At 32.7% G+C, this 26,639-nt stretch overlaps 1 protein-coding gene across 2 annotated transcripts in view; it reads left to right on the forward strand.

Annotated features, from left to right (window-relative positions):
* The window catches only part of EPHA3 (EPH receptor A3), a 366,230-nt gene that overhangs the window by 303,701 nt on the left and 35,890 nt on the right, over positions 1–26,639 (forward strand). For both annotated transcript variants that reach the window (XM_030860979.2, XM_030860980.2), the window contains exons 10-13: positions 4,507–4,632; positions 11,051–11,236; positions 18,661–18,722; positions 20,595–20,804. In XM_030860979.2, coding sequence (XP_030716839.2) covers positions 4,507–4,632; positions 11,051–11,236; positions 18,661–18,722; positions 20,595–20,804 — 584 coding nt within the window. The remainder of the gene's footprint in view (positions 1–4,506; positions 4,633–11,050; positions 11,237–18,660; positions 18,723–20,594; positions 20,805–26,639) is intronic.

Genomic DNA, 26,639 nt, shown 5'->3' on the forward strand with positions numbered 1-26,639 from the left:
GTATGGAAACACAAAAGACCCCGAATAGCCAAAGCAATCTTGAGAAAGAAAAATGGAGCCGTAGGAATCAGGCTCCCTGACTTCGGACTATACTACAAAGTTACAGTAATCAAGACAGTATGGTACCAGCACAAAAACAGAAATGTAGATCAATGGAACAGGATAGAAAACCCAGAGAAAAACCCACACACATATGGTCACCTTATTTTTGATTAAGGGGGCAAGAATATACAATGGCGAAAAGATAATCTCTTCAAGAAGTGGTGCTGGGAAAACTGGACAGCTACATGTAAAAGAATGAAATTAGGACACTCCCTAACACCATACACAAAAATAAACTCAAAATGGATTAAAAACCTAAATGGAAGGCCAGACACTATAAAACTCTTAGAGGAAAACATAGGTAGAACACTCTATGACATAAATCACAGCAAGATCCTTTTTTACACACCTCCTAGAGAAATGGAAATAAAAACAAAAGTAAACAAATGGGGCCTAATGAAACTTAAAAGCTTTTGCACAGCAAAGGAAACTGTAAACAAGACGAAAAGACAACCCTTAGAATGGGAGAAAATATTTGTAAATGAAGCAACTGACAAAGGATTAATCTCCAAAATTTACAAGCTCATGCAGCTCAATATCAAGAAAACAAACAACCCATTCCAAAAATAGGCAGAAGACCCTAAACAGGCATTTCTCCAAAGAAGATATACAGATTGCCAACAAAAATGAAAGGATGCTCAACATCACTAATCATTAGAGAAATACAAGTCAAAACTACAACTAGGTATCACCTCACACCAGTCAGAATAGCCATCATCAAAAAATCTACAAACAATAAGTGCTGGAGAGGTTGTGGGGAAAAGGGAACCCCCTTGCACTGTTGGTGGGAATGTAAATTGATACAGCCACTATGGAGAATAGAATGGAGATTCCTTAAAAATCTAAAAATAAAACTACCATACGACCCAGCAATCCCACTCTTGGGCATATACTCTGAGAAAACCATAATTGAAAAAGAGTCATGTACCACAATGTTCACTGCAGCTCTATTTACAATAGCCAGGACATGGAAGCAACCTAAGTGTCCATCGACAGATGAATGGATAAAGAAGATGTGGCACATATATACAATGGAATATTACTCTGCCATATAAAGAAATGAAATTGAGTTATTTGTAGTGAGGTGGATGGACCTAGAGACTGTCATACAGAGTGAAGTAAGTCAGAAAGAGAAAAACAAATACTGTAAGCTAACACATATATATGGTATCTAAAAAAAAAAGTGGTTCTTAAGAACCTAGGGCCAGGACAGGAATAAAGACACAGACGTAGAGAATGGACTTGAGGACACGGGGAGTGGGAAAGGTAAGCTGGGACAAAGTGAGAGAGTTGCATGGACATATATACACTACCAAATGTAAAATAGATAGCTAGTGGGAAGCAGCCGGATAGCACAGGGAGATCAGTTCAGTGTTTTGTGACCACCTAGAGGGGTGGGATAAGGAGGGTGGGAGAGAGACACAAGAGGGAGGAGATATGGTGATATATGTATATGTATAGCTGATTCACTTTGTTATTAACAAAAACTAACACAACCTTGTAAAGCAATTATACTTCAATAAAGATGTTAAAGAAAAAAAGAAATTGAAGATGACACAAATAAACCGCAAGATAGCCCATGCTCATGGATCTAAAGAGTTAATATTGTCAAAATGGCCCCAGTACCTAAACCATCTATAGATCCAGTGTAATCTGTACCAAAATTCCAATGGCATTTTTCAGAGAAGTAGAAGGAACTATCCCAAATTTCATATGGAATTACAAAGACCTCAAATAGCCAAAGCAATCTTAGAAAGCTGGAGGCATCACACTTCCAGATTTCAAATTATATCACAAAGTTATAGTAATAAACACAGTATGGTACTGGCATAAAACAGACACATAGACCAATGGAGCAGGATTGAGAGCCCAGAACTAAACTCATGAATATGGCCAACTAGGGAGCCAAGAATACTCAATAGGGAAATGATAGTTTCTTCACTAAATGATGTTGGGAGAACTGGATATTCATTTGCAAAAGAATGAAACTACACCATCATCTTACATCACTCACAAAGTGTAACTCAAAATGAATTAAGGACTTCAACATAAGACCTGAACTTATAAAATTTTAGAACAAAAATAGAGAAAAAGCTCATTGACATAGGTCTTAGCAATGATATTTTTGGATATGAACCCCAAAACACCAGCAACAAATGCAAAATCAACAAGCATTACTACATTAAACTAAAAATCTTCTGCACAGCAGAAGAAACAATTAAGGAAAAGAAAAGGGAATCTATAGAATGGTAAAAATATTTGCAAACCATATATCTGATAAGAGGTTAATACCCAAAATACATAAGGAACTCAACAGCAAAAACCCAAGCAATCCAATTAGAAAATGGGCAAAAGACATGAATAGACATTCTTTCCAAAGAACACATACAAATGGCTAACAAGTACATAAAAAGGAGCTCTATACCACTAACCATCAGGGATATGCAAATCAAAATCACAATAAGATACTGTCTCACATCTGTTAGCATGACTATTCTCAAAAAGACAAAAGATAACAAATGCTGACAAGGATGTGTAGAAAAGGAGATCTGGTGCACTGTTGGTGGGAATGTAAATTGGTATCACCAATATTGGAAAAGTACAGAGGGTTCTCAAAAAATTAAAAATACAACTACAATATGGTTCAGCAATCCTACTGATGGGTATATATTGAAAGGAAATGAAATCACTATCTCAAAGGTATATCTGCACCTCCATGTTTACTATAGCATTTTTCACAACAGTCAAGACATGGAAATAACCTAAGTGTCTACTGACAGATGAATGGATAAAGAAAATGAGGTATATTTATAGAATGGAATATTATTTATCCATATAAAAGAAGGAAATCCTACCATTTGTGACAACATGGATGGACCTTGAAGGTATTTTGCTAAATGAAATAAGCCAGAGAGAGAAAGACAAATACTTTATGAATTCACATGTGGAATATAAAAATATCAAACTCATAGAAACAGAAAATAGTATGGTGGTTGCCAGGGGCTGAGGGATGGGGAATATGGGGAGATGTTGGTCAAACAGTACAAGCTTTCAGTTAGAAGATGAACAACTTCTGGGGATCGAAGGTGCTGCATGGTGACTCTAGTTAACATTATTGTATTGTACACTAGGAAGTTGCTATGAGAGTAGAGTTTTAACATTCTCATGCTAACAACAACAAAAAAGGTAATAATGTGAGATGAGGAATGTTTTAATATTATTGTGGTAAATATTTCACAATATATATGTGTATCAAACGATCACATTGTACAGTTTAAACCTACACAATGTTATGTCAATTATATTTCAATAAAGCTGGGAAAAAGTGATAGAAAAAAAAGAAAGAATCCATGTCCCTTGCTAAAATAATTTTACTAATATTATTCACCATTATGAAAATTAAAATCAAAATCAATATTATTAGTATATATACTGTGGCAGTTAAATTACAGTGTCCTTTAATGTTAGAGAATGTTTATGTACTTTAATAGATTTTAGGTTTCCTTTTTAAAAATTTAGTTTTCTTTCAGAGAAAGTTTCTTGAACATACCAAATTATTTCAAATATGAATTATATTTCCAAATGATAGGAATTTTATTAATATTATATCAAATCCATAATGATTCTCCTGTATCTTTTGTCTGTGCTATTTTAATTGCAGAACATCATGAAAATTTTTCACCTTCAAAAAAATTCAATAAATAAATATACTATGAAGAACGTTTATATTTAATAAGCTATAAATATGATTTATGTTTGGAATTTAGCTCCTTACCACAATTATTAAACTTATAGAGAGCACTTATATTGCTTTTAACCATGTTGAAAAGCTACATAATAAGATTTCAGTTAATTTAAACTGTATTAGTATATACATATAATACCCATATTATGTATACATAAACTCACAGCTTAACGTAAATCTATAAATGCAGTGGGGAATTTTGATTGTGACTGTTAATAAAAGCAGAATAGTGTCAGATGAAAGACATGCCATTTTATATCCTCTAATTACATCAGCTATTCCACCTTATGAAAATATGTCACAAGCTTTCCTTTATTGTCACATGCGACACTATAATAGATATTTGGTTACCGCACTATTTACAGAGTCACAAACGTGTGATAGTGTGATGGCATTCACCCACTGCTGCTACTGGTAGTAATTACTAGGCCTACTCAATTCTGAACCATTTTTCTCTCCTCAAGAACCCCCTCCTTGAATGTCCATTTTCCTTCTAGTGTTTTTACAGAGAAAGTTCATTGTGGTACCTCTTTCTGTTTCATTACGGTTTAATGTCATGGGGATTTTTTTAGAAACCAATAATGTTATCATAAATTCACACAGTAAAGGTTTTATAAATGCCTTTCTTCCTAAATGTCTTTCTTCCTTTCCTTAAACAGTAAAACTTCCAGGTCTCAGGACTTACGTTGACCCGCACACTTACGAAGACCCTACCCAAGCAGTTCATGAGTTTGCTAAGGAATTGGATGCCACCAACATATCCATTGACAAAGTTGTTGGAGCAGGTAACCACCGCAGTAATCCCACTGTCAACCTAGTATGTTAATTACAAGTCTACAGCTATGCATAAGAATGCTGCCTGGGATTGACTGCTCAGGTTCTCAGGCCAAAATATATTGCTATGAAAAAGGACATTTTCTGATTTCATGATGAAAGGCAGGCAGTAAATAAATGAAGGAGTATTTAATGGAATGTAATGATTTCAAAGGTGCCAGACCTACAGCCTCAGAGACCACGGCCAGCTTTCTATTTATTGAATTTCAGAGCGGGGAGCCGCCGCAGCTCAATCTCTCCATGGCTATGCTGATCATGTGTCAAGTCTATCTGGCTAAATGGAGATAACAGGATAAAAGTGTGTCTTACTTTAAATGAGCCCACTAAGTGAAAATTTTGATTTGTAGAGAAAAAGTAATTCTAGAATCTTCTTTGGAATTAAAAAACAAAGACAACACAAAATAAAATAAAAAATGACATATTTTATACAAATTCCATCACAACTATATTGAGAGGATAGTTTAAATAATGTGAAGTGCTCCATTTTAATACTTGCTTGTAAGGGTATATAGTTTTAAAGTATTTGTGTTGAAGCTTGTTTTCATATAGACATACTTTTGTTCTAATTATTAATTTGCTCAATCACAAATTCATTAACAAACACCTATGGAGTGTTAATAGGTGTCACAGTTGCGTATTTCTAAAATATTATAGATATTATTAATAGCAGTTGAGTATTTCCAAAAAATTATATTTATAAAATAACAGTATTTTATAAAATTACACATAAACATATGGCATTCACAGAATATGCAGTGTGCATTTTAATAAAACTACTACTCAAAAGTAAAAATAAACAATATTGTACAATAATTGTACACAGTCATCTCATTCTTCAATATTGCTCTAAAAACAAACACGAACTAGTTATGTCTATGTGGGAAATAGAGTGAAAGTATGAAAAATTAACTTTTTGAATTATGCATATCATATCAGATCACATTTTCTGCAAGTACTCTATACATGACTGATGCCTTTTTACACAAATGTGCATATAATTTTCTGTTTCTTTTTCTATGTACTAAAGAATTATTTATTACTCAAGTAGTATTTACTATTCAAGCAGGATAATCTGAGTAATTCATATATTATCTAAATAAAATGATAGTTTCATAAATCTTCTCTTCTAATTTTCTTAATGTTATATCCTCCTAAAATTCACATGTGCAGATAATATGAAAATATGAAACTAGCAATTCATAAAAGGAAACTAGAATAAGTACTTCCTTTTTCACAATCTAAGACTTAAGAATACACACATTCACTGTACATCTATGTTAATTCGGCCTAAATTAATCCAGATATATATTGATTACTCTTTCATTTGTATAGTTTTGCTTTGTCAACTACTCCATGGTGCAGAGGGGCTTTGTCATGCTGGTTTTAATGCTGTCCCACAAGAGTGCACTGTTCTCCAGCATGGAAGTTGCCGTAGCATATGCAGCAAAAGACTTTGCACACTCAACTGGAGAATGTGATGAGAGAAGGTCAACCAATGTCCAGAAGGTCAGACATATTGTGACCTTGAAATTTGGGGCCTTCTGCATTAATAAAAGCTTATATATACAGATGTTATTGACACAGCCAGGTATCTAGAACATAGTAGTGTGAGACAAAGCATACTCATTAAAAATGGTTTCTGATCAATGAGATAAAGGGAAAGACTATTTGTACTGAATCACTTAATAATCCTTGATGCTCATTAAAGATTAAAACAGATCCTCTTTTTCCTTTCTTTCTTCAAACATATTTGTAAAAAATTAGACATATGCCGCATTTTCAGAGTTTTGCAGCCAATAGTCTCATTTGCCACATTAAGGGCGATAAAACTGTGCCTATTTTGTTTGCAAATATGTATATCTTCAAGGTTGGTTATGCTTCACCTGGAAGATTTCTTTATAAAATGCACTCACAATTCTAGTCTGTCTTGATTAGCCTTTAAATGATTTGTCATTACCAAGATAGAATATGAAATCAAGGTTTTGAAGGCTATCATTTTTTAACATTTTGTTTTGTAAAATTTTAAATGTCTACAAAAATAGATGAAATTGTAAAATAGTATAATGAACCTGCATGTAACCATTTCTACAGCAACTTCAATCACAGTCCACTCATGCCCACCTTCTTTCATTTATACTCTTACCCACTTCCTATACCTTTTAAAATTAAAAAAAAATAATGTTGTCCACAAAAAATTAGTAATCATGCTAAATTGATTAGCACCTATCTTCTTTTTTTTTTAACATCTTTATTGGGGTATAATTGCTTTACAATGGTGTGTTAGTTTCTGCTTTATAACAAAGTGAATCAGTTATACATATACATATGTTCCCATATCTCTTCCCTCTTGCGTCTCCCTCCCTCCCACCCTTCCTAAACACCTATCTTCTATTGTTAAAAGGCTGAATCTTTTATTAAATGACAGAACTTTCACAGTCAGTTAAATATACAGGAAGACTATTTGTGGACTAACTCTTTAGTTTTCTGTCAAAAATTTTATACAAAGAAATAGATATAACAGAAACTCTCATTTATACATTGAAAAACCAGAAGAATTATAACCATATTGCAAATTACAAAATTAAAATTGAGGCATGAATTAACTTTCTCAAGGTAGTGTAATTTTGTTAGTGAGGAATTCATAATGACCAAAATTCCTAATTTTATTCCTCAATCCAGCCATTATTTCAAGGTTTCCTGAAGGTAGAAAATATTTAATTCCTATTCTGTGCTAGACATTCACATGATTTTAATTTTATTAGACTTTTAAATAGGTATTATTATCTCCATTTCACCAGATGAGGAAACAAAAGCTGAAAATGTGAATGGTCCATGGTCACAATTGAAGCTTGTTTTCATATAGACATACTTTAATATCTAATATTAATTAGGAAGATATTAATAGATAGATATTAATTAGGAAGATATTAATTAGGAAGCCAAAATCTGAAGCTTGTACTTTTCAACTTCAAAGTTTATGCTAGACACTAATGATCACAATAGTGCCTTCTAAGATTTTTTTGAAGATGAATTGAGGTAATTCATGTATAGTGCTTAGCTGACACAACAGCATTGTTCAGTGTGGCTTTTTATTATTCTTCTCTTATTAAAACAGTGGAAGGAGAATGGGCTTTGACTAGTGCAGAGGGTCATTCCACTTAAACACAAGTGCATTATTTCCTGTTTTAAATGAAATTAGCATAAGAAATTTTATTTTGAGCAATTGTGCATTGTGTACCTTAAATCAAAATACAGTGTACCCATTCTCATAAAGCATATTTTATTTCAAAGGGCAAATAAACACTGATGCACTTAATTATTTAAAAAATCAAGTAGTATCTTCTCAAATGAACTTCTTGTAGCTGTGCTTTTATTTAGAAATGACAGGATCTAAAGTTTGTTTCTCACAGGTGCTAAGTTAATTGAACCATGTAAAATTGGCTAGATGGAAAAATCAGGCATTGCGTTTGTCCAGTCTTTGTTAATTTTTCCAACACTGTTCTTTTAAGAACAGTTATTTTAAAGAGAATTGAATTAATATGTAACATTTCTATGTCTAGTATAATCTATTTGTGACAATTTCTAGTATTTATCAGATAAAATAATCACATTTCTAAATTTTATGATTTTTTTTAATACTAGTATTACTGAAGCACCATTTTCTGAATTTTGAAGGTAGATAACATGTCCATATGTCCAGCTCTCCCACTGAGAACAAAGGAAGAAACACTAATTGGGCCACTTGAAATTCAAACTCTTCCCCTTGATCTCCCTAGTGAGGTACTTTCACAACATTCTTTCCTTTACAAATACTTGTCCAATATTACATTAAGCTTGTTATCACCGTGATCATCACAGCCATCTCTTTTTACATTAATACAGAATTTGATATTTTAAAAAGAACTTTAGTATTTATTCTTCTCCTTGATCTAACTGTTTAGAAGTAGATAGATATTTATCCTTTTTTTTTTTTTTTTTTTTTTTTTTTTGCGGTACGTGGGCCTCTCACTGTTGTGGCCTCTTTCGTTGTGGAGCACAGGCTCCGGACGCGCAGGCTCAGCGGCCATGGCTCATGGGCCCAGCCGCTCCGCGGCATGTGGGATTCTCCCGGACCAGGGCACGAACCCATGTCCCCTGCATCGGCAGATGGACTCTCAACCACTGCGCCACTAGGGAAGCCCGATATTTATCCTTCTTAAAGTAGGTTTGAACTCAGAGAAGAAAGAATGACTAACACTTAGATGGCACTTACTATGTGTCTGGCTCTCTTCTAAGTCCATTCTAAGGGCATTCTATGTACATTAATTCCTCTAACTGCACAAAAATTTTATGAAATAGACAAAATTGGTGTCCCTATGTTATAGATAAGGAGACAAAGGCACAGAGAGGTTAAAACAGTCACTCAAAATAAGTGACAGAGGCTGAATTAGACCCTAGACAATCGGCTCCAGATCCATGCTCTATCTCACAGTTCTGTACTGTCTGTCCTGTAAACTAACAAGTGACTTGCCACTTAGAATAAATGGCCATGACTTCCAAATTTAAAACACAATCCATTACACCCTATTGATCCATGATAATGGCAGAACTTTTTTTCAGAATATGAAAATTCATGATGGATGCCTCCTTGTGTTTGCCCAAACTTAATGTTTACACAAAGTGAACTGGGGTTTTGGGCAATGTTCTGATAGCCCTGCATAAAGAAAGAAACTCTTAGTCTTGTTTACAAATTTTTAACAATGATTTACTTTGCATCATAACTTCTCCTAATGCTCACACATCTATAATGGCATATTCTTCCTTTGATTTAAAAAAAGATCATTGAGTGTTCTCAAGTTCTGCCCCTAATTCTCCCCATAATCCTAAAAAACACTCTAGCTGCAGATATTACTATCATCTCTGTACTTCCTTGAGGGGAAGAAATTAGATCTGCCTTTATTACCATTATATCTCCGTGTTTTTCATAGTATCTGTAATACTGTTGCCAATTGATGAATATTTATTAAATAAATGTATGAATACCTGCTTTTGGACATTAAGCGACTTTGACAAGTTACAGTACAAGTCATTGTTTTGAAAACAGTGGCAAGACTGGATTCCTGAGCAAGGGAGGGTCAAGTCTAAGGGAGTTTAGAACTTTCTGGAGAGAAGCCAGTCATTTGTAGGGATGCAACTGGTAAATCATTAGGACAACCTGCTGCTTTTGTGGGTTGAAGGACTTACTTGGATGAAAAATAGAGAAGTATCTCACTACTTGACACCTTCTTTCTGGCTGACCCATGGGGCATGGGCCCTGCACAAAAACTCACAGTGAAAAGGTTGGACCAAAAATGTTTTTCCATTCCATAGAGAGCCTAAAAATTGATCATGTAATTTTTCTTTTCAGAAAAACTTTCATTTGCTGTTAAAAACTATTTTTTAAAATGTTGTACAAAACCCATCTAATAATCCACACAATATTAGGATTTCTTTCTTGAATGAGGAAAAATCAATATGTGGCACTACTTTATGGCAATCACTGTGGCAGCATTAGAGACAGAGAAATGAATGTAAAGGGTCTCTGCTCTCAAGGAGCTCAAAATCAAATGAAAGCGTTATGGGTGAATCTTCTCAATAACAATGTATGTGAAGGTAGTGACCAAACTAGTTCTAGGCAATTTTATATCAATTAAATTAGACTACATAAAAGTCAGCAACTCTCCATATTAAACAAATTCTGACTGTGCATTTAAGACAACTTTTTTATTGAAGACATTGGATCTAAGAAAATATTTCTATAGTAATTCTTTAGATACTATTCAATACTGTTAGATTATTTTTCTCTTTCCAGAGCCCCAGAGAACTTTACAACTAGTATGTGAATAATACAACACACCCTACTCCATAAAATGACTTGATAGCTTATTCTTTTATTCCCATTTTCAGAGAGCTGGAATTTACAGCTAAATTGGCCCTGGTAAAAACAGAATACTGATAAACATCTGAAATTTAATCCAGTGTTTAACCCGTTATATTGGCACTGATGCTGGTTGATTATCCTGAGGAAATGGTAGCTATGAGAACAAGGAATGAAAAAATCTAATAGATATAACTTTTGACTTCCCTCTTATTCTTTCATATGTCATTATTCATAGTGTAGTACTTCAAAATACATGAGGCTTATCACAAGGTCCATTTTCCACCAGGGTGTGTATGTCCTGGGGTTTCTTATTACCATCTTCCAAAATAATTTGGAGGCCTACAAGTGTACATCTTGCAGGTCAATTATTGAATTGGAATTATTGAGAGAAAACAGTTGCTCCCTACTGATGATTTTTTTATAATATAATTTCTTACCTTTTCTTGTTTTGTTCTTCTGCATTCTAACAGGTGAATTTGGAGAGGTGTGCAGTGGTCGCTTAAAACTTCCTTCAAAAAAAGAGATTTCAGTGGCCATCAAGACCCTGAAAGTGGGCTACACAGAAAAGCAGAGGAGAGACTTCTTAGGAGAAGCAAGCATTATGGGACAGTTTGACCATCCCAATATCATTAGACTGGAGGGAGTTGTTACTAAAAGTAAGTGAAGTCATAAGACTGATTTTGTGTATGTTGAGCAGAGGTTGTGTAAACCCAAAGTCAATAATTTAAGAATTTTGGTCTTTTTTTCATGAGTACCTGTTAGTCTTAACCAAAAACAAAGCAAAACAAAATGGAAAAAAAAAATCAAAAAACAAAAACAAAACCTCAGTGTTTTAGGGTTAACATGTATTTCTTTGACAAGAGACCAAAGACATTTAACTAGTATTATTTTGACAGTGTTATTGTAGACCTTAAAAAGCTTTAAAAATTTAGGATCTAAATATTGGACTATAGTAATATATGCTGATTAAACTACAGTTAAGTGAATCGTGTAGAACTTTCTGTCATGTAGAGTAGCAAGGAAAAAACAATGACTCAATTTTGACAGAAATTGCTGGGAACTCCTGGCTAGCTACCTTTTCTTTTACTGTTCACTAGTTTCATTTAAGCTTCCAAATATTTACCCCCCTGGCTTTAGGGAAATTATGAGAGTTTTGGGAGTGCTTCTGAGCTGTAAAGATTGGAATCACATTAGACCCAAACCCTTTTCTCCATTCTCTGTGGATTTCAAATAATTCTCATCTAGAGTCCCAGATGGATTCTTGACTACTCTGGGGAAGCTCTGGCTTACAGCCTGCGACAGAGATCTGAACTTATTTCCATGATGATTTCTCCATCCAGGCTCAAAAGGGATCCCATGAGACAGATATGTGATTTTTGGCTCCAGTCCCAATGAAAACCTCTTGAGAATGCTCTGGGATGTTGTTTTTCTCAAGATTTTGGGGCACAAGATGAAGAATAAGCTAAATTGGCAGTAGCAGACTTCTTAGAGTGAAAGACAGCATATGGCAGGGAATTTGGCATCCTTTAGGGGATAATTCATTGGCACCATATTTACATATTCTGTGGTTACCAACAGACATTGCACATTATATTTTTCACAATGATATTTTTCTTTAACATTACATGGAGCACTTTCCAAATGGCACTAATACCTATTATCATTTTTGTATGAGTAAAAAGGCAATTTCTTACTCACAAGAGCATGGTATAATTGAAATATACTTTGATTTCCTTTAGAGTTTTTTAATATAATAAGTGTGGTTAAGAATTTAACAATGTAGGAGAACTTAACCATAAACTATAAGCCCATATTAAGTCTTGTTAGGAACATATTTTTCCCTCTGTACTCCTAAAAATGAGGCTACATTAGTTGTAACACTAAAATAAGTTCTGATGAAAAATGTCTTTTTAATTTTTAAAAATGAATAATAAAAATACTATTAATATTTAATAATAAAAATTTTAATAATAAAAATACTAAGGATTGGGAAAAAGTATGAAATATTTGTTCCTTCAGGGCAAGACCATATCTATAGAGTATCCTACTTAATATCCTTAGAATTATAGAATCATGTCTCACTGGGTTTTTAATAGTCATTTAACCTTTTATTTTCCTCCATATCATTCTCACCAAGTGGTTGTCCTTCAGATCTTGAGCCCATTGGGAGAGGAAACTCACTTGTACTTATGTATCCATTCTTCTTTTAACTGTCAATTTTCAAAATTCTCAATTTTTTTTGTTCCCAGTGTTATGAGTTATTATTATACTGTTTGGTTTTGCTAGCTGTTTCCTATAAGTTCATTTACTGAATGATAAGCAAAATTAAACCATAATTATTGTGGAAGATCTTCTTTAGATATAAAGATATATATATATATCTTATATATATATATAAAGAAGATCTTCTTTAGATATAAATGGAATAATCAAATATGAATTATGGTCACCTGGCAAAGAAATCCATAAAACAACCCTGAGACCAAAATACAGAAAAAAAATGCATTAAGAAAAAAAAGGACCTTTAAAAATCACAGGTATTATACATTAAATGTCTTATTCAAGTAGAAGTCTGTAACATTCTAATATGAATTACAGCTGCCTTATTCTTAGAGTGAAAGTTCTAAATTTCATATATCTCCTTGGTCAAATAAGCATGCAAGAGACTGCCAAATCTGACTATATAAATCCCAGTCATCTCATATAGTGCAAGCATAATAGAGTAGCAGACCTAGAATTAGATTTTGAACTCTTTTACTGGCATATTTAAAAGCTCTAAGTCTGGCATCCTGTTACAGCTAGAGGAAATAGAAATGCCTTAGAATAAAGTTAATAAGTTGTATTTAATGTATAAACAAGGCAATTTTGTCACCAAATAAATAATTTAATCCACTCCTATCATTTTATTTGTTTCCTGAGAGTATATGACTGCTAAAACAATCTACCTGCAAAGTTCAGAAACACACACACGCACACCTAGAGATACAGAGCTTATAATTTAATGAACAAATTGTATTTAAAGAAGAAAAGAAATCATATTGGTATCTGGATTAAGAATCAGAGGGTCAGAGTTCAAATTCTGATTCAGCTCTACTGGTTTGTGAGACATCTGACAAATCAAACCACTCCCAGAGACTTGTAACTTGTAACATGGAATTAGCAGTTCTACTTTATTACTTCCAGGTCCTTGTAAGATCAAATAAGATTCCATAAGAATATGTTCTTAGGTGAAATAGAACTATGCAATCTAAATGACCACTTCTGGTTGAATTTGAGAAGATTTTACCAGTTAATCTGGGAGTGTAGAAGAAAATTCTTGAAAACAATTCCTTTTTGGCTTAAAGATAATTTTTTATTATTGCTGTTAATTATGTGCTTTGAAACACTAAGTCTATTATAATGTATCATTTTCAAGTTAGAGAAAGCCCTTTATTCAATAATTATATTTTCATTTATTTGAATTAAGCCATAAACAATTTTAATGGTGTGGTTTTGAGCTTGATGGTCTTAAACAAGAGAAGGTGAGAGAGTCTCTGATCTTCAAAGTAGCAGAAAGCTGGGGGCACAGTCCTGCTCAGAACTTGGTACTAACATGTGTTATCAATTTTAGTTGAAGTTCAAAAAAGATGGAACTTGTTTTTAGCAAATGTTTGATATTTCTGCCATCACACCATTAGTCAAAAGATGTTCAGACTCCATCCAAGAAGACTTTCCATTGGTCACTTTTCACCTAGTGCAATAGAAGGAATTATATAGGATGAGACTGATGTGCTTTTTGTTGTTATTTAGGGATGGATTATTTTCTACAAATTAAAAAATAATAATAATGCAACTTAACTGTAGCCTTGTACTGTTGAGGAAAGCATGGGCAGACCACTAAGAGGATTTCTAACACTGAAAACACTTCTGTATTGGTGTGAGTGTCCACTGCACACCAAAAGCTTAATCATTTGTTTGCATTGTCAGCACATATGATAAGGAGATATTACTGGAATAAGTTGTCATTCTTTAGTGACAATGCCAAATTATTTCTATTTCTTGTTTGCCTCTCTCTAAAGTTTTTCTTCAACACTTGTCTCAAGTCCATGTCATATTTTTTAATAGACAATACAAGGGAGAGTAGAAATATTGTTCCTGTCCTTTCGTTAAAAGTATAAATTTCATTTCAAATTAAGCATAAAGACATTTTACAATTTTAAAGTCAGCTTAATGTAAAATTTTCAATGTGTTAAGATTAATAGAGTATGGCTGATTAAGGAAGAGTTGGAGAAAGTACTTCTTAGCCTGATTTTGAAGAGAGAGACTATCCTTAGCTAGCCTGAAATAATAGACATGGTATGATCTATTCTAACTGGCACTCTGTTAGGAGCTGGATTTAGAACTACAGACAAACTAGAGTTGGTCCCTGCCCTGGTTAACTCATAGACCAGTGGATGTAATAGGGATCATTCTTAACATGAATTGTGTCCTGATTAAAATGGAATTTGGAAAAGGTTGTCCTGTATGTTTATATGATTTAATGTGAAAAATACTCTAATTCAGTTCATTACAATATTTCTATCAGTCAGTTAGTTACAGTACATGGGAATCTATAACCAAAACATTTTCTAGTTTCTAATCAAAAGTGATTCAAATCTTCTTTCCTGAGAATAGTAAGGCATATTTTGTCTATTTTCTTCAATTTTGCTTCTCCTGTTTATACTTTTTTGCTTCCACCCTGATTTGATTACATGATACTAATGATGAGTACTGGCTGCTAAGGTCAAAGATTTTGATTTTATAAATCCCACTCATGTTGGAGTATGTATAAGTCTTAAAAACAGACAGACTTACTATGTCAGGCACAATTACTGTTAGTAGGAATTAATAGCATTTCCTTTGGAAATGAATTACATTTCAATAGTTTATAACATTTAAATCATTGATACATACATTTTATGTTTGAATGAAACTATTTTAATCTAAGACCAACATTTATTTGATAATTGCAATAAAATTTCTATATATAGCTATATATTTATCACATTATCCTGCTGTTTTTTTTTTTTTTAAATAGACTATGTGATTAAGAAGGCGGTGAAATAGTGTTGAACTTGGAATTCTTAGACATTTTGAATCACATTTGTTCTGTCAGCAAACAAAATGATTAGTAAATATCTCTGAGCCATTGGGGAAATGAACCGATTGTAAGAGACTGATGTGCTTCCTTTAACCCTTTGATTATGAAAGATCATGATTTTTTCTATACTCATAAATCAATTTACGAACAAAAGCAAAATTCCACTGCACATTTTGTTATGCTGATTTTTGGTGGAGTTTCATTTCAGCCAAACAACAATAATTTCATTGATTTTAATATATATATACTCAGATGTATTTAAGGATCTCTGAGGGCAGTGAATGATATAGGTTCTTGAAGAAGCTGATAATGTCATTTCTAAATCAAAATACACATGAAAGAATGTGCAAACTTTGATAGAAATACATTGCATCATGTGCAGATGAGCTGGTATTTTATAAATAATTTCCAACTACATTTAATACATATTAGAACTAGTTCTAACCACTATTGCGCTTTTCCTTTAACTCTGTTTATCATAATCAAAATCACAAGGAAAAGTAAGTGAAGATCCTGCTTTCCAAGGTAGAATATTTGATTCTGTTTACTTTTTGTCTGTACATTTGGGTTTGCTGAATCTTTGAACTTAATGCAAAGCACATTTTCAGACTTGCCCATCTTAACTGATGTGTTTACAAATACCTAAATTATAGAGCTAAATGCAGCCTGGTCTGATTTCTGAATGGTCATGGGGCTTTGGCTTAATTGACTGGTTTGATTTTTCAGCTACTTTTATTTCCCTTGCCAAACATTTTACCAGACATGCTAACAAGAAATGAAATGGTCATAAGGCTGAGAGCCAGAAGGAAAAGAGTGATAAGCAAAAGTCTGGGTAGTATACAAACACGGTAACTGGCCACTGTAATTGAGAGTTGACTGTGGGAAGCAATATATTTGTAACTACATTCAAGGGCTGCATTGAGTTTTGCTAGCATGTTATTCTTCTAAGAATTATATTAAGGAAGAAATATAGACACTTATAGTGATGTATGGAAAACATGCATGTGCAGGATTTCATTCATTTGATTGTTCATTCATTTCATTTCAGATTAGTTCTCTGGGATCAGTTCTTAGGTATTTGGTTTGCCAGTTCAGGAGAAATAGAAGTTTCCAAGGAAATGTTGAATTTTCTCTTTTTTCCTGAATATTGTTAAATCAAAGCTTAATTAAAATTTTGAAAAAGCAAGTCTGGAGGCTCAAGGTTTTGACTAAAATGACTTTTCAGACATTATCAGATTATTTTTTGAACGTGTGGAAAATTTTATTAACATTAAGTTTAAAAAGCTTTACACCAGTGTTACACCAAGGCATGTATAATGTTTGATATATTACCCAAAATATATAACTAAATCAGTGTCTCAGTTGACAATAAATTGCTGTGTCAATTTATTTTTACATATATGAAAATCTAAGAAATTTTACAGAATTTAAATAATTTCCTCACCTCTAAATAAATAAGACATACAATTTAGTATATATTCACATATTAAGCATAGTAAACATCAATATAATCTTCACGGTACTAAGCCATAATTCACAACCAGTATGAATTAAGGAAAGGAAAGGAAAAACAAGGAGAAAGGAAAAACAAGGAAAGAAAGCTATTTTCTGGCATCAGAATGGCACACAAACCACGATGTAGAAGGAACACATGAAAAAAATCATGCTTGCTCTACAGTTAGATGTACATGGATGTTTGTTTAAAATCTATTACGTGCTCAAGGTTTTTCATGCTTAGTCAAGACTTAATGCAAGTCTTCTAGACTTGGGAGAGAAGGGAGGTTTTTTTTTTCTTTTTGTAAAATGATAGATTTATAGTTAAAACAATATCATAGCAACAATAAGGGAAGTGAATTATGCTGTGGTAATATGTGTAGGCTTTGAAATTGGAGTTACATTTTACTGTAATAATTTCTGAAAGTGCTACAGTCTTCAGAGTCATTCTTTCAATTTGGAATGATGTGTAGAATTGACACCCAACAATTGCCTCAGTTATTACCTATAGTTGAAGATTTATTCTATTTGTAGATCTATGTTATCAGTATACTTAGCACCTTTGTGTCTTTGTGTCTAATGCTTTTTCCTATTTTAAATGTTTCCCTCAGTGTACATTTCCAAAAGTAACAGCATAATATATTCAGGTTGCAACTTCTGGCTTTATACTTATTAGCTGTGTGATGTTAATTACCCTCTATATATTTCAGTTTTTTTCATGTAAAAAGTAGAAATGATGATAATTAATGCTAGTATATGTAAAATAATTAAACCAGCACCTTGCACACACTAAGTACTGTACAAATACATTTAAATGCTTGTTAAAATGTTTAATGATGTTTAAGGCCCATATTTCCAAAATGGTTATTACAAGTTACTATCAAGAGCAATTTTAATTTTATTTTTCTTTTAAGCATAGCATGGATTTTATAATTTTTAATGTGTTAATTGAATACAGATTATAATTATTAGTCTTAATTGTTTTGTCTAATTCACATATAGGATCCATGAAGGTAGGGACTTTGATTTACTTGCTTCTGACTAACCAGCACAAGAGAAAACACCTAGCGTATAGCTCTGCATATATCTGTAGAGAGTGTAAATGATTGTGGAATTCATGACTCTATCTTGGGCTTGAAGAAAGCAATATCTGATTTTGTAGTTCAGCTAAAATGCAATTAGAGTGAAGAAAAGGGCATATTTTGTGTTTAAGGAAAACCATACCAAAACGCCAGTTTAGATATCATATAAGTTATAGGCCCTTTTCTGAAAACCAATCTTTCTCGGTTTTTTTTTTCTATTGAAAGCTAGTTTTCTTTTTAATAGTAATTTGGCAAAATTTGGAGGGCAGAGAAAAATTCATATTTTTAATGCATTAGGTGTATCAAAATGTATTATATGTGTTCATTGCATGATATTTGTTGAACTCTACTGATGATTATACATTTATTATTTACCTATACCTAGGTAAACCAGTTATGATTGTCACAGAATACATGGAGAATGGTTCCTTGGACAGTTTCTTACGTGTAAGTAGAAGATTGTATACACATTCGCATATCTCCACCTTATCTTTATCTATCTGCACACATATATAAATGTGGAATAAATTGCTGAAAATGATAGAGACAACCTCTAATATTATGCTAAACAATTCGATAAAGTTTTAAGAAAACTGAATTTTTTGGGACTAAATAGCAAAAGGAAGACTGTAAAATTACATTTTTATCTTGTAACATCCAAATGTCAATGGTTTATATTTTTAAAATAAATTTGTGCAATTTTCTTCAGCCTTTTTATTCAGACAAGATTCACATTGGTTAAAACAAAAATTTAAAGATTCTAAAGTAAGACATAAATACATTGATATAAGACAGAAATATTCATTTCTTTATTTAAAGCAACCTCCATCTACTGTAAGATAGAAGACCTTCTATCTCTCACATAGTACTGTCCACTCATAAACTAAGCATGTGCTATAATGCCTAAGTATTCTCAATCCAGAGATATCATTACTTATATATCATAATATATACATACATATATACATATATAACATATATTTACATATAAATTTCAGTTGTTTACATTTAGAAAATTTATGTTTTACTAATATCAACAAATGTTACATTCAAAGAAGTTCATTAGATTTACAGAGTACAAGACACTGTCAAAAAAAAAGACACTGTCAATCACCAGTCACTATAAACAAGGGATAAAAAAAACCAAACACAGACCCTATCCTCAAGGTGCTTTCAGCATTATATAGATAGGGATAGATAGATAGATAGATAGATAGATAAGATATATAGTATAATTCATAATCATGGAGGAAAATACTAATTTTTCTATGAATAAGAAATTATATTCTTTATTTTAATATTCATGAGCTGAATAAAGGTTTCAGTAACAATTATTTTCACAAACATTTCAAAACTAAACATTTTGCAAGTCAGGTAGTTCAAAATATTATAATAAATATTCTTTTAAAATTATAATAAATTTTCCTCTAAAATTATTGTTTAGATATTGCTAGACATTAAATTTTATTTTTTTATATATCTATGTATGTATGCATGCATCTATCATCTACCTAGCTATCATATAAACTGTATATTTCTATTTTAATCTGAGTAGATTGGAAACGTTTCTAAATCCAGGACTATTTGAATTTATCTCCTATTACTTTCAGTTTTATGACCTGTAACTCAGGGTTGGGTAGAACAACAAATATTCAGTAAATATTTTTGACTAATTTTGAACTAATTATCTATTATGATAATTAAAGATTTAAAATCTACCATATTTGAAGCAATTAATAAAATATAGGAAAACAAGAAGAAAGAATAAGCATTCAAATCAAACCAATAAATACAAACCTAAAATAGCCACAGGATCCATTTTATTTTTTTGTTCGTGACCTTAAAGTTTCTGAGAAGGAGTTTGTCTCATCAAACGACCAGCAAAGTTCTAGTTTTGAACCTGAAGTTAAAGAATATTAGGCCGGCTTTCCTGGGGGCGCAGTGGTTGGGAGTCCGCCTGCCGATGTTTGTGCCCCGGTCCGGGAGGATCCCGCGTGCCGCGGAGCGGCTGGGCCCGTGAGCCATGGCCGCTGACCCTGCGCATCCGGAGCCTGTGCTCCGCGACGGGAGAGGCCACAGCAGTGAGAGGCCCGCGTACCGCAATTAAAAAAAAAAAAAAAAAGAATATTAGGCTACTTCTTGCTACAAAGTAATGTAGCTACTATACTATTTTGTTTTACTCTTGCATCTATTTAGTCCTGGCTGGTGTACTTAAAACTAGAATGTATATACTCTACAATTAAGTATGTGAAATTTTAATCAAGACATATCTTAGGAAATAGAAACACACCTTAACTGTACATTTGAAATACTTCTCAGAAACACGATGCCCAGTTTACGGTTATCCAGCTGGTAGGGATGCTTCGAGGGATAGCATCTGGCATGAAGTATCTCTCAGACATGGGCTACGTTCACCGAGACCTTGCTGCTCGGAACATCTTGATCAACAGTAATTTGGTGTGTAAGGTTTCTGATTTTGGACTTTCACGTGTTCTAGAAGATGACCCAGAAGCTGCTTACACAACAAGAGTGAGTAACTCATTTTTTTTTCTTTTATCTTTGTTTAGCAGCTTGTATTATGTTGACTGACAAATAAATAGAAATCACATCCCAAAATGCTTTGTCAATTATATCTTCCCCCGTATGAAACTTATCCTTTAAAAGTAAAATATTGTTACTTTTTCTGGAAAAATAGATGGTCACTGTCCATAAGGTGAGTAATGATATTAATTCTGAAATTCCATATGTTGGTTCAATGATTCTCCCAAAAAAGGTAGCAAGGTTCTAACATGTTTAAAGTCTTATTGACCTATCTTTTTGTCATGGTTGAACCACTTTTAAGAAAAGATTGGATAAATTCTTAGTACCCCCATCCAACTAGGTATAATCTTAAACCATTTTAAAATTAATGCTTACATGAGTAACACGTTTACATTATAAAAATTATAAAACAAAGCAATAAAAAGGAGAAAAGTCATCCATAATTATGCCACCCACGGAACATTTGTAACTTTGTGAGTCAGTTCTTCCAGATTTTTTTCTGCATACCTCTATATACAGACATATGCATGAATAAATGATTAAAATTAGATTATCCTTAATGCAAGTTGTATACTTCATTTCTCTTCTTAGCAATATACCTCTTGAATATATTTCACTGTCAATAAATAATATTTGTTTTTACTTTTAGTTGTTTAATACATTCTATTTTCTAGTTGTATCATTTTTAAAACCGAATCCTAATTAGTGGGAAAATTATTATTATATCTATTTTTTCAAGATATTTTACAAATGTGTATGATACATCTGCATTCATAGTTGTTTGAATCTGATGATTTCCCTATAATATATTCCTAAAAGTAGATTTTCTGTGTTAAAGAGTCTGTGCCTATGTTAAAAGCACATTTCAATACACTCCTAATAAAATTAGATATTATCATTATTTTTAATACTTACTAACTGTTAGGAATTTTATCTGTTAATTTGCATTCCTTTGATTCAAAATGCATTTGATTATTTCTTCTTATGTTTTTGGCAAATTTCTTTGACATATTATTATTTTAGAGAAATTATTTTATGGAAGAAATTTTTAAAAATAAAAATATGATAATCATGGCTAATGACACTACTCAGAAATAACCAGTTTTAACATTTTAATTTTATCTTTTCATAATATTTTTCTATGCATTTTCATATAAAAAATATTTTCAGTTCTGCATATACTGACAAAAAAAGATCATAATATGTATACTGATATAAAAAATGATTTCCACTTAATAAATCCAGTATTTTCTTTATATATAAATTCAGTGTCATTTTGTAACATTTTTAATATAAAATATAGAATTTTCTGGATGATGAAATTTTTTTTACAGTATTATTAAATAATGTATAGTACTCCATTTTATTCATGTACATTATTTAGCCAATGTACTATTAATTGGGTAGAATTCTAATGTTTTGCTATTATTAGCAATACTTTGATGTACATCTTGATGTATAATTCATGCCTTTCTATCATTACCTCTTCAGGATAAATTTCTAGAAAATTGGTGAGTCAAAATATGGACAAATATGTGAAGATTTTGGTACATGAATTGCTTAATTGTTTTACATATAGTTTGTTATCACTTTTCATTTTTAGTGGCAATATATAAATGAGGCCATTTCATTATACTCTCACTAGCCAAGAGAATGAGCAGTTTTTAAAAAAGACAGTCAGCTTCTGCTGCTTTCTTCTTGTTTAATGCTAAGAGTTTATTCCTGATTAAACAAACAAACAAAGAAGCAAACAAAAATTCTCATTCTTTTCAGAGGTCATAAACCTCAGTAACTCTATTAACAGCCACTAAGGTTGTCACATGGCGACTATATCTCACTCTGAGAAAGAGCTCAATATGCAAGACTGAGTTTCATCTACAAGTAAAGCCACAGTGATAGAAACATAGAAAGGAAGCTCTGTGTCTCAGATATATCCCTAGCCGTGTTGATTTAGAAGTTGGAACTCTCGTAATGGCTTTTACCCTTGTTTGCATTTCCAGTTTTCAGGTATACTCTCTAGCAGATTACCTTTGTTCATGAATCTAAGTATTTTTAGAAACTGTGTTCTGCATAAAAACGTTGCTGTTCTGGGCTTCCCTGGTGGCGCAGTGGTTGAGAGTCCGCCTGCCGATGCAGGGGACACGGGTTCGTGCCCCGGTCCAGTGTTGCTCCGCAACTGGAGAGGCCACAACAGTGAGAGGCCCGCGTACTGCAACAAAACCCAAAAAAGCAAAAAAACAGCAAAAGATGTTGCTGTTCTTAGGAACACAGTTCATTAGATTAAGAGCAAGAGAAATTTAAGAAAATTGTATACCTTGCAGCTAGTTGAATTAAGTTTAGAACAGTGACTATTCCTACACAGCTCTGAAAACTTGATAAAATTACAAAACATGGGTATCTTGATAGTGCTTTTTGTGCTCCTTCTCTGATCACCAGAAAAATTAGTCAGCCACCATTCTGCAGCAAAACATTGTTATGACTAAACTATTACTCCAGGGGACAACATACACAACAGATGATAATATATAATATTTGTTGTCTGGAAGAGAATGTTTTTTATTCTACTCACTGCTACTCTGCATTCTAAAGATATTCTTCATAACCCTCTGCTACTATTTGAGCTATTAACACACTCCATGAAAAGTATTCTTGCTAGCATTATCCCTGTTACAAAAATCACCTTATTCAAGAAATATTTCCAGTTCTAATAGAAAGTATTTGGGGAAAAAGGCCTTTATCTGAGATATTCTATTTTTCGGTAATTCATTCAGGTTCTAATCTCTCTGTTCTTTAAATGAGCACATCCTTGTTCTCAATACTAGTCTTAATTTCTAGTGTTGGGGAGAAAGAATTTTCCTCTACCCTTCAAAGCTTCTTTTAGCTGGTCTAATAATCAAATCAACATGAGACATTAACAGGAGAAAAGCAAATTTAATTTCGTATGCATGGAATCTCACATATATGAGAGGGTCAAAGACAAAAAGGTAAAATGAGGTATATATGCCATCTTGAGCTAAGCAGTGGGAAAGAAGGCCTGAGGCTTCAAAGGGGAGGAAAGTAATTCACAAGTTGATAAGAAGAGTAGATGTTGGGTAATTAGATGTTTGCCCTGCCATACAGATGGGCCCCTCAGATGAAATTTATCTCTGGTAATCTCATTCTGGGAAAGGACCCTCCCTTGACAATTTAAATTCTTCTAGGTAGTTAAGGGAGAGGCAGAAGCTTCTCTTGAAGGAGCAGGGTCCTGATTGCCTTTGGCTCAAAAAAATTCATATGCCAAAGTGGCACGTTTTGGGGAGGTTACTTCTGAACTCTTGCACTAGGATACTCCAAGAAACAATTTCTCTTGGAGAAACTTGAAAGATTCATTCGAACCTACATCATCTGCTCTCTGGAGACTGTATACGGTTAACTTTCGGAGCTTCATTTATACTGATTGTTACTTTGTCAGGACCAAGGGATCCGCAAGATTATTTCAACCTTAGTAGAATGATGTTGATGTGTCAAAATTCCTCTTTAGCCTTTGTGAAGTAAAAGTGCAATAGGATCTTTGCATTTATGCTTCATTCCCAGAAGATTCTTAAAAGCCACACTAACCAAACGGGCTCATTCACTATCAATAAATAGCTGATTAGAGTTCTTCAGTGTTCATCCTTGTATTTTCTTGGAACTCCTCAAACTATCTGTGGGAGTCCTGACTTCCCTCTGAGAAGCTGTAATTTGCATCTGCATTTCTAGAATAATTTAGACATCTTTGATTTAATTTCCCATAATAAGCCTTGTTTGGTACAATAATTTTATAATTTACCCTAAAATATGAGGCATGGTCATACAGTAATAGGAGTTCTATTTTGTTTTTTAAACAAAGACACTGAAACAATGAATGAGTGTTGTCATACTAAGCTGTCTTTTTGGGAATGTGTACTTACTGCAGGAACACTGCTATTGTCCAAAATGTTTGGGGAATTCCTCTTTCGAAATTATCTTTAAAACTAGATTGTAAATGATACTATCACTCAAAATTGTTTAGGCATATAGTATTTTGGGAAGCAGACTTGACTAAGGTAAAATCTGTGGTTTCAATAAGCTTATAGTTAATAAATAAGGAAAGTAGTACATTGTTGTAAAGTCTGGGTTTTTTTCTAACCAAAAACAGGATTATTCAGCTTAGACATCCGCCTTATTTATTTGAATTAGCATGCTATGATTATGTTTATTTCAGAAAAACAAGTTCACCATTTAAAATAGCGTGCCAAGGCATTCTTTTTGGATAGACACATTCTTGTTAATCTGCTTTACCAGTCATGTTACTTTAATCATACTTAACACATTTCAGAAATCAGCATTCAGTGCCTCAATTCATTATACTTTTCCAATTGCTCCTCTGAAAGTTATTGCCTTTAGATAGAGGGTAATTGCACTAAGAAATCATGAGAGACATTTGATTCAATGCCACTGAATGAATGTAGGGTGTCTGCTGTTCTCATTTTTAAAACACCTCTGTGGTTGACAGGCAGGGTAGAAGAGTGAAATAGAAATTATATCCACTAATTCTGTATTTAAAGATTCTTAAACTGGAGGGGACATCTGAGGAGTTGAGAAAACCCTTAGCCTTACAACTTAAAACAATGTATCAGACATTTTCTCCTGCTGCTTTTGATACTGTCTTAAGTGTACTCTGAGTTTTCCTTCCTTATATCCTCAATGGTATGCCTGAAAGGAAAAAGTCAGCTGAGATAATAATAAACACTTTTTTGTGTTTTCCATAAGAATATTAGATAGGAAATTGGAATTTTTTTTCAATACACACTTTTAGTTATTTCTCTTGATTTCTCACTACTGAGTTATACGGAAATTCCAAACACTGACACTTTTTATTACAATATTATTATGCATCCTGTAACCTTTAGAAAATTCGACTGTACATTCATGACATGATGAGAATGAGAAAGATGTAAAGTTTTAGTATTACTATGAAAATAGTTCAATCTTGCAGACCCCCTGAAATGCTCTTGAGGACACCAAGAAATGCTTGGATAACACTTTGAGAACCACTGTTATAGATACTTTATGAGGAAAATAACACCTTAAAAACTAAATAAATATTTGAGTAGTTATTAAATGATATAAAATCTGACTTATGATATAGTATTATGTGATATAACATGTTTTGAAGAAAGGTCTTGAAAGCATACCTGTGGCTACATACCTAAGGTTGCAAACCATCATAAAAGGCCCTGGATTTTACTTGGGATGGATATGATTGGAGCATTTAGCTAAATTTAAATTTAGCAAATTTAAAACATCAGAGAATTTTTGTTGTTGAGAAAAACAAACAAAAAAATGGATTACCTCTCTTTAGTTATACATCATGTGAATTTCAGAGTATAATTATGGCATGTTTCCCATTTTTTTGGACTGAATTACTGATTTGCTCTATTTTATACTATCAGAAGCATGGTATTATTGGTGAGAACTGTTTTCTACTGAATAATTTTTCAATCTTTTTCTTATGAAATTTCACTTTTAATAAGTTAGCATTTTTATGTGTGTATGAATACATATATTATGTTTGTATGTTAAAATAGATGGAATCCAAAATTCCAAGATGATAGTGGTCAATTTGCTGTTTTAAACAGGATCAAGTTAAAGAAAATATAGACTTTTACCTAATTTATATGCTGTGTCATGTAAAGTCAATCCTGTTCTCAAGTCCCCAAATTCATTTTAGGGGTATAATTACCACATAAACTGATCTGGGAAATTTAAGAAAACCAAATGATGTATTCTTGGTTACATTCTTCATTATTAACATTTTTCTTT

This window comes from Globicephala melas, chromosome 4 (genome assembly GCF_963455315.2).
Source record: "Globicephala melas chromosome 4, mGloMel1.2, whole genome shotgun sequence".
Classification (NCBI taxonomy): Eukaryota; Metazoa; Chordata; class Mammalia; order Artiodactyla; family Delphinidae; genus Globicephala; species Globicephala melas.